Consider the following 11,421-nt stretch of genomic DNA (forward strand, 5'->3'; position numbering starts at 1 on the left):
AAAGTGAGATCATACAGCTGTTCTGAGAGGCAATTTCCAATAGAGAATTGCTTACATTGGATTTTAAGTCACTCTTTTAAAATAAGATTCCAATTTCAATCTAAAATAAGAGCTTTGAAAATGTATGGACTGTGTAAAAGAGCAGAACTTTCAGAGGAAGAGAAATTGCATGGCACATTGGTTTTCCTGGACTGAGAGAGCAGGGCTTGATGTCCCCTATAATTCTTTGCTCTTGCCCCCAACTAGCCAAGATGCCATTTTAAAATTTATGTACAAATGATGCAATTACATGTTACAACATTCAGCTTTTTTAATCCAGCAATTTGTTTTTCTAACTATGTGAATAGACTCCCCAGGCTTTTGCAGTTTTCTACTTTAAAACTGCTTTGTAAAGAATCTAGCTTGTTTCTGCTGCAAACAAAATAATCTGTACACTTTATACTTTACTCATCCCTAATAAATAGCTGGTTAAAGCTTTTAGAATCACAGAATCATAGAGTTGGAAGAGACCTCATGGGCCATCCAGTCCAACCCCCTGCCAAGAAGCAGGAAATAGTTATTAAAGATGTCTTTTATTAAAAATGTGTAAATATTACATTCATATTCTCTATACAATAGATGGAAAATAGTTTCATAAAAACAGCACCATTTGACCATATGAAATATTCATAGATAGAAAATGTACAGTGCAAATTAGTAATATTTTGCACACCATGTAATCTTTTTGTACTCGTATATCATACAAAAACTGTAAACCCATTTTCACAGGTTTAGTCCCATTAACACTTTTGTGGGAATAATCCACTCAGCTCAGTGGGATCTACTTCTGCAGAAACATGCCTTATGAATATGGCGTGCTTCTCCTTAACACCATGAGTATTTGCTATTTTCATATGCATCAGAGCACTGCCTATTTACATTCAATTATCTAAGCATTTCAGATCCACCTGTGACAATCTGATTTCATCCAAAGCCATCCATTGCACACCAAATACTTCAGATTTCCATTCCCTTTTGGATGAGGGTTTCAAATCTCAAATGAGCTGGCTATAAAAGGAAAGGTATGTATGCTTTCCGATACATGGGGTAGTGCTTAAAGTTGTTCTGGTAGTATTCGTGGCACAAAATAGCACTCACTGCCTGATTAAAAAACACATACATCACTACCAGCCACCAAGTTAAATTTTTACATCCAAATGTGATAGCCATTGATACGTATATCAAGAGCTCAGCAAAGTAATGAGGACAGGACACCATTTCAAACCAGTCGCCAAATGGAATGTCATGGTTCAAGTTCACAACTTTTCCTGGAAATGGACAAAAAAACAAGACAATACAATAGTTAGCTTTGTCAAAATGTCCTGAGTTTATGCTACTACTGTGGTGTCTGGATACTAGAACTATGGCCAAAGCATTACATTATGCTGGTTATGACGTCTAAAGCTATACAAATTAGGGCAAAATTATCTGAAAGTTGGCAGTCTCTCATAAAAGGCTGATCAGGTTTAAGATTTTCAGAGAAGAACTTTGATCCATGGTGGCTAAAGCGGCTTCAAACTACATTAATTCTACAATATAGATGTACTCTATATACAGATTGGTAACAGGAACATCTAGGAGTGTGCATATCACACCTATCTTAAAGTCACCCCACTGGCTGCCAGTTAGTTTCTGGGCAAAGTACAAGGTGTTGGTTTTGGCTTTTAAAGCCCTACATGTTTTGGGTCCAGGTTACCTAAAGGATCGGCTTCTCCCATACAATCCACCCTGCACATTTTAATCTTCTGGGAGGTGTCTGCTCCAACCAGCTAGAACCTGACTGGCAACTACCACTCAGAGGACCTTTTTATCAGCCGGCCCATGACTGTGGAGCAACCTGCCGGAAGAACTCTGACAGCTAAATGAGCTGTTGGAATTTTAAAACCATGTAAAGACCTATCTCTTCCAGCAGGCCTACCCAGACCGTCTTTAAACATGAATTTTAAGTTTCATTTGAGCTCTGTTTTGTGTGTTTTAGTATGTATTTTGTAGAGATATGCTTTGGTGTGTAACTTTTATGGAGGTACGTTTTGGTGTGTGTATTTGTAGTGTTTTTGCTGTGCTTATGTATTTTAATTGTTTTGTAAATTTTAATTTTTAATTAAATTAATTAATTAATTAATTAATTAAGTTTTAATTTAATTGTCAAGCCATGAGGAGAAGTGGTAGGAAATAAGATTATTATTGCTATTTTTATTATTATTACTACTTATAATCTGGACACCATACACCAGTTAGCAGTTTAGCTAATCTGTGTTGCTGCAATGCTCCTGAGCATGTATGCATACACAGGGTACATTGCAGTAATCATGATACAACGTGACCTAGGCATAGATAACTGTTGTGTAGATAAACTAAAATAAAAACAATAACTTTTTATCACTAAGAGGCTTCCAAATTTAAGGTCTTAGAACCTTGCTGGATTTACATTAGCCAAAAGGTGGGATAGAAATCTAATGAATCTACAGTACTGGTGCTGTTTTCAGCTAACCTGACTGCCAATTCTTGAACTACCATATTCTGTGTATCCTCTTACGTTGACACAGCCAATTGCATTGCTCACTTTCCACAGCAACAGATAGTCCCACTGGGAGCTTAATATGAACAATAGAACATCAGTTTTAGAGACTGCCTGCCTCAAACCATATGAAGCAATAAATTGTGACTATACACGGAAAATTCACTCCTCAGGGAGACTGTGAATTCACAGCTCCATCTAAATGTTGTTCCCCACAGTATGTTTGTCACATAACAGCTCTTGCCTACACTTACTTAAGTACTCAAGTGGGGAAGTGTGCACGTAAAAGAGGCTATTTTGGGGAGGGGGCAGAAAACTGTGTGTGGAAAAGAGGGTTAAGCACCCCTTAACCACACACTCAATTTGGCTCTTTGAACTGAATCTTCCTCTCCATTTACACATGGTTGGGATATACCTGCATTTTAAAAGACCTCAGCCTGCTATTACATCCTATGTACACTTTGAGTTTAAATATTTCCAGGTCTACCAGGAAGACAGTTGATATGCTATTGATGTAAACTTTTTTACACAAAAGGATCCAAATGAATATGACAAAGCAGCAAAATATCTTACCTGACTTATTTTTTCTCAGATTAGCTAGAATCACATGGCATCTATGTTGATGAATAGAGGCCCAAATAAACATCAACGATCCAAGGGCATGACACCAATGGACTGCCAGATGAGGATCTTTCCCTAGATTAGAGAGAAATGGGATAGATTTATTTATCATACCATCATGAAATCCAGAATTCAGGGTGGCATAGACTAAAAACTCAATAGATTAGAGAAAGCATATAGGCAATACAGAAGGATATAAGCCTCAGTAAAAAGGAACGCCTTGGCATGGTTTTAAGAGGGAAGAGGTTGGGATTACACTTGCTGAAATGCCTCTCTGTAATAGCTACATAAACACATTTATGTGGTTAGAGTGTTGAACTATGGCTCCTTGTACATTGCTATGCAAAATCCAGATGATCTGCTTTGAACTAGATTATATGGCAGTGCAGACTCATATAATCCAGTTCAAAGTAGATAATTTAGATTATTTGATTTGATAATCTGGATTATATGGCAGTGTAGAAGGGTCCCGAGATTTCAGTTACCAAATTTCAAGTCTCCTCTTGGCTAAGAAATACATCAGTCTTGGGCAGCTGCATTCTCCTACTTAAACATAAAGAACAGGTGGTTGTGAAGATACAGTGGGGAGACACTTGAATTTGTTGATGGAAAGTTGGGATATAAATGCACCAAATAAATAACTAAAACATAGTTATACCTCAATTAACAAAGCAGATGTGTACTTGGGCATTGCTTCTTTTATAGAAAACTATCTTGGATACCCGGCATTGCCTGGGTTATTTGAAAAAGTCATTTTTTTTTAAACTGTACAAAATGTATACGGTTTGGATTGACTAAACTGATATCATGCCAGGTTAACCCTGAGAAACTCCCATCAGTATTTAAAGTTTATTATGTTGGGCAAATTTGCTCTAGATGCATCACTGGTAGGGTTCAGTATACTCTCTGGCTGTAGGGTTAACTATAACTTCCACTATGGTGAGTCAGTCCCCTCACACCCCTAGTTATGGGGGTTCTGTGTGCTATGTTTGGTACAGGTCCATCATCGGTGGAGGACAGTTTCTCTGGTTGTAGGTGAACCACAACTCCCAGAAAGGAGGGTGAGTACTCCCCAAACCTTCCCAAGTAATCATATCTCGGCATATCAGGTATGTGTGCCAAGTTTGGTCCAGATCCATCTGTGTTTCTGGATGTAGGTGAACTACAACTTCTATAAATCCCTCCAAAGACCTCCAGTATTTTTGTTGGTCATGGTGATTCTGTGTACTAATTCCAGGTCCACTGTTGATGCCGTTCAGAGTGTTCTTAGACTGCAGGTGAACTATACATCCCATTACCTACAACTCCTATAAATCATGGTGAATTCTCCCCAAACCTCTCTAGCGTGTTCAGTTGCTGATCAATTCCTCCGTTTGCTGTGTGCCATAGAAAAGGACAGGAAAGAGTTATGGGAAAAGCAGTGAGTGGGATCATGCAAATTCCACACCAATGGACAGAGTAAGAAACACTGGGATGTCTGTGGTGGAAGAAAAACAACATCTAGGATGAAATTGTTCCCGCATAGAAGTCTTCACTTGGGTGGTGGGCAGTATGGTGTTTGTGGAGGACATTGGCAGGGCTCTTGGTCATGTTCACGGTGCTCTCTATAACCTGCAGTGTCACTGGAAGGTGAGCCGTTGGTGTATCCTGAGCTGTCGGAGCTATAGCTGTTTGCGGAAGTGGGAGCTTGTCTGTGTAAGTGGACACCCCAGCCACACACATTACATACATCTTTTCACTTTTATTATGTGTATAGATTTAGTACCAGGGCAGAAATAACACAGAAAGAACAGGAATCAAACAAGTTTGGGTGGACTTTTTGTTAAAAAAGGAAGAAATCAACTAGGTAGATAACTTCCGCATAAGTAGCCAAACATTTCCAACTTTTTAGAGACTACTGGAAGGTTTCTTGAAAAATGAATACGAAGAAGAGCTTTCCTTTTATCAGCCTCAATTTTTCTTCTGATGTCTGTGCTGGAGGCCTAATTTATAGTTCTCTTCTTTTTTAACCTGGGGATAGTTGGTAGGCTGACTTATAGCATTTCAACTTTCCCCTTTGTTTTGCTTTCTGTTTCACACATATTCAGTAAAAATTCTGGAATTAGCTGCTGCTTATCTCGTCTACTGCATGCAAATTCACACAGCAAAATATAAAATGAAATCTAAAGGGACTTGGGAAAACAGCTTCTTTGTCAAAGGCTTTGTTAAATGATGTATGCCTTTAAAGAAATATATTCTCTAAAAGCCATCCTACCCAATTACACCTTGGAAAAGGCTGAGGACCCTTCCAGATAGGCCCTATATCTCAGGTTTTCCCAGGATCTGATCCCCGGTTTTTTGCTTTAAACTGAATTATATGAGTCCTCACTGCCAGTTAATCTGGGATAAACAGAAAACCTGGGATCAGATCCTGGGATATAGGGCCTGTCTGGAAGGGTCCTGACAGGTTCAAGAAGGAAGTACTGTATTATATTTTGGATAATGGCTATCAGATTCCTCCATGCTGCCTAAGGAAATACTGGAGTCGCAGTGCAATGGAAGGTAAGTGAAGGCGAACAATTAGACAGTATATAAATGAAAAAGCGTTGGCAGACCAACACTGTATTACAAAAGTATGAAAGACTGCACCTACCTTCCCTGACGTTGGCTGGGACTTGGCATAAAACTGTCAAGCCCAACAGGACATAGTAGCAGAGTCCAAAGCAGTACTGTACAATATGAATGACACCTCCAGAGAATACGCTGATGTGAAGACACTCAAATAATCGCCGACAGCTGCTTAAACAGACAAAAAGGCACACCAGGAGAGCAGACAGGGACTCTCCTCCTAGAAATCCAAAAGAGACCTTTGTGTAAACAACATATCTCTTCACTAGACTTCACTAAAAAGCTGGTAAATAGTAGAATTGAAAGATAGAAGTCATATATCCAACTGAGTCATTGCACTGAGCAAGAAATGCGCATGCAGAATTCTATGTAGTTTGAAATATCAATGAAGCAGATAAGACATATTACAAGTTATTCATTTCCTGCACATTTATTCTATACCATCTTGTTGCTTGAGTCACGTATTTTCTAATGCTATTATTAGAAAGACTCATTGCCATCTTTACAATTTTATGAATGGCCCCATTAGGAAATGGGATGCCTATGTAATGGGACCTTTTATAAAATCATACACCTGATAGTCTACAACTCCCATCAGCCCTAGATCTGCGTGATTTGGAAGTGGCAATGACACTGCTTTCTCGATGTGGCTTGACTACACCTCCTATCATCTTTTATCAGTATTGGATCATGTAAATTGGATCATTAAGGGCATGTGTACCAATCATCGGTGGGAATCACCAATGTGACTGAGCTACAACACCTATCATCCTCTATCAGCCCCCCCCCCCCTAATTCCACCAGTATTTTAAGCTGGATCATGAAGGGTATGTGTGCCAGGTTTGGTCCAGATCCATCATGCCATGTAGGAGCCATAGTGGATCAAACATACACACATATAAACATAGATACATACATACTTCACGGTTCACTTTTTGCGGTTCCCTCACTATTTCACGGTTCACTTTTTACTGTTTTTGAATAAACTCTAAAATACTATTAATAAATCATACAAAATATACAATTTACAGCCTGAGGAAGGAAGGAGGAGCCCAAGCGGCAACAGGAGGAGAAGGAGACAATTTATCAACAAACGATTGGTTGATAAAGACTTAAAATAGTGTATAACTACTAAAATAATGTATAAATATTAAAATAAATATAGCGTTCCTACTTTGCAGATTTTCACTTATTGCAGGTGGTCCTGGAACCTAACCCTAGCGATAAGTGAGGAAACGCTGTATATAGAGGAAAGATCTTCATCATTTCATTACAATAGTGATATTTCTCCAAAATACATAATTTATTCTCATCTACAGGATGTTGAACTGCAACTCCCAGCAGTCTTGGACAGCACAGACCAAGATAGGAAATTCTGGGAGATGCAGTTCAATAATGTCTGGAGTGCCACATAATACTCATGCCTGGTGTAAGACAGATGTATTCTGCTCTTGGGCAAAAAATACATGCTAAACCAAAGTTCCTACCATTCGCAGAAGCATGCATGGCTCCATCCGGGTTCTGCAATGCGCCATCCAGAATACTTAGCAAGTCCTGGAGCCAGATGGGGAAAGGCCATGACACCAGCAAGCTTTGGAGAAGCACCAGGAGCAGGAAACCGTTCCAAATTACGGATACTATATAGAAGTGATAGAACCATCTGCAAAAGAATCATCAATGTACTGTATTAATTTACAAAGAACCACCTAGGCCCCTTCTACACTGCCATATAATCCAGATGATCAAAGCAGATAATCCACAATATGGGCTTTGAACTGCGTTATGTGAGTCCACACTACCATATAATCCAGTTCAAAGCAGATAATCTGGATCTGTCGAAGGGGTCCTAATTTCCTCAAATCCTTATAATCTACAAATTTTCCAACACCTAGCCCAGCTTCAGCAGAATCAGAAAGTTCGGAATATGATTTCTCATCTTTGCTTTGGAAACACTACAGGTTAAGCAGCCCTCCTTATCTGGAATTCCAAAATACTCACAAAATCTGTTTACATGAGTGGCTGAGATAGTGACACATTGGTTTTTTGATGGTTCGATGGACACAAATGATTTCATTACAGAAGAAAACAGGGCAAGTCTCTACCTAAATGTGCTCCTCCTGATAGTTTTTTCTCCTGGAGGGAATTGAAGACTTGGATATTTAGACAAGCCTTTGAAAACATCTAGCCCAGTGATTCCCAAAGTGGGCCCTACCGCCCCCTGGTGGACGCTGCAGCGATCCAGGGGGGCGGTGATGGCCACAGGTGCATTTGCCATATGCATTAATACATATATCTTTCTGTTTAATTGCTATTAAAATTTAAAAAAAATAATTTCCAGGGGGCGCTGAGTAATATTTTTTCTGGAAAGGGGGCAATAGGCCAAATAAGTTTGGGAACCACTGGTCTAGCCCAATGGTCTGCAATTATGATACAGGACAGCACTTTCATCCCATTCCTTTGCTCCTTAGCTACAACTTTCCTTTCTTCGTGTTTACAGTTGGCCATGTTTTTACGACAGATTACACTATAGGTTATTGGGTGCTGTTCTAAGTTCAAATTGTTGTTTTACATGATAGTGGCTTTATTTTGTATATTGAAGTGTGTGTTTATTTTATGTGTTGTTTTAGGCACCTTGTGCCATAATGTAAGCCACCCCGAGTCACTTCGGGGAGATGGAGACGGGGAACAAAAATAAAGTTATTATTATTATTGTACAAAAGGGCCCTCAGTCTACATTGCCATATATCCCAGTTCAAAGCAGATAATGTGGGATTTTATTCAGCTGTGTGGAAGGGGCCCGTTCTCATATTTATAGCACAACAGTGGACTGTTTATAGAACTACAGGTTAGGCACCCAAAGAAAAGGAGCAGAAATTTAAAGGAACAGGAACATAGTAAATACAGCAGAGTCTCACTTATCCAACACTCGCTTATCCAATATTCTGGATTATCCAACGCATTTTTGTAATCAATGTTTTCAATACATCGTGATATTTTGGTGCTAAATTCATAAATACAGTAATTACTACATAGCATTACTGCGTATTGAACTACTTTTTCTGTCAAATTTGTTGTTAAACATGATGTTTTGGTGCTTAATTTGTAAAATCATAACCTAATTTGATGTGTAATAGGCTTTTCCTTAATCCCTCCTTATTATCCAACATATTCGCTTATCCAACGTTCTGCTGGCCCATTTATGTTGGATAAGTGAGACTCTACTGTATGAGATTTGGATGTGAATGATTTTCTCCAGCCCAATTTCTGACTCATTCTACACTGCCATATACAGTATTATCCAGATATGAACTGGATTATCTGACAGTTCAAAAATGATAATCTGGATTTTATATGGCAGTGTGGAAGGGACTTGAGTGCATCCAAGGGTCCTTCCACAGAGACATATAACCCAGACCATCAAGGCAGGAAATCCCTCAATATCTGCTTTGAACTGGGATATATGGCAGTGTGGACTCAGATAACCCAGTTCAAAGTAGATATTGAGGGATTTCCTGCCTTGATATTCCGGGTTATGTGACTGTGTGGAAGGGCCCCAAACTGTAGCTTCAATGCGGCTTGATGCAAACATGGCTCAAGGCTATGGAATCATGAGAGTTGGGAGTCCTGCAAGGAAGGCTGCTGCCCCACTAAACTACAACTCCCAGAATTCCACAGCATTGAGCAGTTAAAGTGGTACGAAACTGCCTTAATTCTACAGTGTGGATACGTCTATGCATGCATTCATTCATTCGTTCACCTCTTGGGGAGATCGAGGTGCTGCAGCCGGGCGGGACGCTGCCCGCAGCCGCCCTTGGTCTTCCCATAACGGAGCAGGTCCTGGAAAAGCAGCGCCGCCGGGCTGAGCGAGGCGGAACCGGAACCGGGAGGAGAAAGAGGAAGCTTCAGTGGCGGGAAACGCAGTGCCAGCAGCGCCGCCAAGAAACAGCCCGCCAGCCCCAGCCAGAGCAGCGCCATCATTGGGGGAGGAGGAGACGGGCAGCGAGAACCACCATTTGCCCCTTCCCCGCTCTTGGGGACACTGGCGCTGGAGCAAGGGAAATGAGCCCGGGACTTGTCAGCCAGCCAATGGGAATGGGGACTAGCGGCCGTGGGCGGGCCCTCGCCTCGGAATGGCCCAATCGTCTTCAACTAAGCAGGCCTCTCCAATCTAAAGCTTTACATAGGTCTAGATGCATTTTGATTATGCTTTCTCTTTTCCCATTGGGTGGTTTCTTTGTCACTCTGAAACCAACAGGGAATTCCTGTGCCTTGACTATAGATAAGGTAAAGGTTTTCCCCTGACGTTAAGTCCAGTCGTGACCGACTCTGGGGGTTGGTGCTCATCTCCATTTCTAAGCCGAAGAGCCGGCGTTGTCCGTAGACACCTCCAAGGTCATGTGGCCGGCATGACTGCATGGAGCGCCGTTACCTTCCCGCCGGAGCGGTACCTATTGATCTACTCACATTGGCATGTTTTCGAACTGCTAGGTTGGCAGAAGCTGGAGCTAACTGGACTGGACCTAACGTCAGGGGAAACCTTTACTTTACCTATGTACACGATATATGATATTATTGCCATAGCACAATATTAGTAAATGAAAGAACAATAAAATATTTAAAAATAAAAACAATTTTAACCTACATAATCCTACCAGGATTTCAATGGGAAGTGTGGGCCTGCTTCTGGCCAATGAGATAAATTAATTAGGATTCTTGTTGTTGTGTGCCTTCAAGTCATTTCAGACTTTGGTCGAGCCCAAGTCTAAAACTGAGGGCGAGTGCCAGGTAAATGATCTTCGAGGGCCTCATCCGGCCCCCGGGCCTTAGTTTGGGGACCCCTGCTATAGAGGTTATTTATTTATCATGCCAGAAGCGACATTACAAGTTGCAATGTATTTGAAAACACAAACACAAAGTTTTTTTTTTTAACTTGGCATGATACTTAATGTCCTTTGCCCTGTAGCTGGCCACTTGGAGTGCCTCTGGTGTTGTTATATGCATGTGGCAGGGCTCACTGCATTGTAATAGGTGGTCTGTGGTTTGCTCTTCTCCACACTCAGATGTCATGGTCTCCACTTTGTGGCCCCATTTTTAAATGTTGGCTCTGCATCTCGTGGTGCCAGAGCGCAGTCTGTTCAGCGTCTTCCAAGTCACCCAGTCTTCTGTGTGCCCAGAAGCGAGTCTCTCATCAGACGGCAGTTGCTGATTGAGGTTCCGGGTTTTAACCTGCCACTTTTGGGCTCTCGCTTGCTGGGGTGTTCATGCGAGTATCGCTGTAGATCTTAGAAAGCTATTCCTTGATTTAAGGCATTGGCATGCTGGCTGATACCTGAACAGGGTATGGGCCAGAGATGTCAATGCTTTGATCCTTTCATTGCTAGCTGCTACTTCCTAGCGAATGTCAGGTGTGTCATGGTTTGCAAAGGCACTGTGCTGTGTGTGTTAACTGGAAAATGAAGTGCATGAATGCGATTGGCTGAGCCTGCAAAGACCTGGGGATTGATTTTGGATACTGTTTCTGTTCTGCTAGTGCAGAACCATTTTGGACAAGTTTTTCAGTGCTGACTGAGTATTACTGGGAAGGGAACAGTGTACTCAGAGAGGCCTTGCTATTTTTGAGGCCTGTTTGTTGCTGA

The 11,421-nt window shown here is 41.0% G+C and overlaps 1 protein-coding gene across 1 annotated transcript; it reads right to left on the reverse strand.

Moving 5' to 3' along the window:
• Positions 1-292: 292 nt before the first annotated feature.
• srd5a3 (steroid 5 alpha-reductase 3) lies at positions 293-9,866 on the reverse strand. Its single transcript, XM_008111681.3, has 5 exons — positions 9,543-9,866; positions 7,273-7,445; positions 5,811-6,005; positions 3,131-3,253; positions 293-1,307 (listed from the first exon to the last, which is right to left on the reverse strand). The coding sequence occupies exons 1-5, from the start codon at positions 9,761-9,763 to the stop codon at positions 1,048-1,050; spliced, it is 972 nt and encodes a 323-aa protein (XP_008109888.2). The 5' UTR covers positions 9,764-9,866; the 3' UTR covers positions 293-1,047.
• Positions 9,867-11,421: the final 1,555 nt, after the last annotated feature.

This window comes from Anolis carolinensis, chromosome 5 (genome assembly GCF_035594765.1).
Source record: "Anolis carolinensis isolate JA03-04 chromosome 5, rAnoCar3.1.pri, whole genome shotgun sequence".
Classification (NCBI taxonomy): domain Eukaryota; kingdom Metazoa; phylum Chordata; class Lepidosauria; order Squamata; family Dactyloidae; genus Anolis; species Anolis carolinensis.

What these genes read in the sequence shown, in the direction of transcription:
- srd5a3 (XM_008111681.3), bottom strand. Translation starts at nt 9,763, where the DNA reads ATGATGGCGCTGCTCTGGCTGGGGCTGGCGGGCTGTTTCTTGGCGGCG. An exon ending in CACCTCGATCTCCCCAAGAG is followed by an intron (nt 7,446 to 9,542) that starts GTGAACGAATGA and finishes ATTCTTTTGCAG; the next exon opens with ATGGTTCTATCACTTCTATA. An exon ending in CATGCATGCTTCTGCGAATG is followed by an intron (nt 6,006 to 7,272) that starts GTAGGAACTTTG and finishes TTGGATTTCTAG; the next exon opens with GAGGAGAGTCCCTGTCTGCT.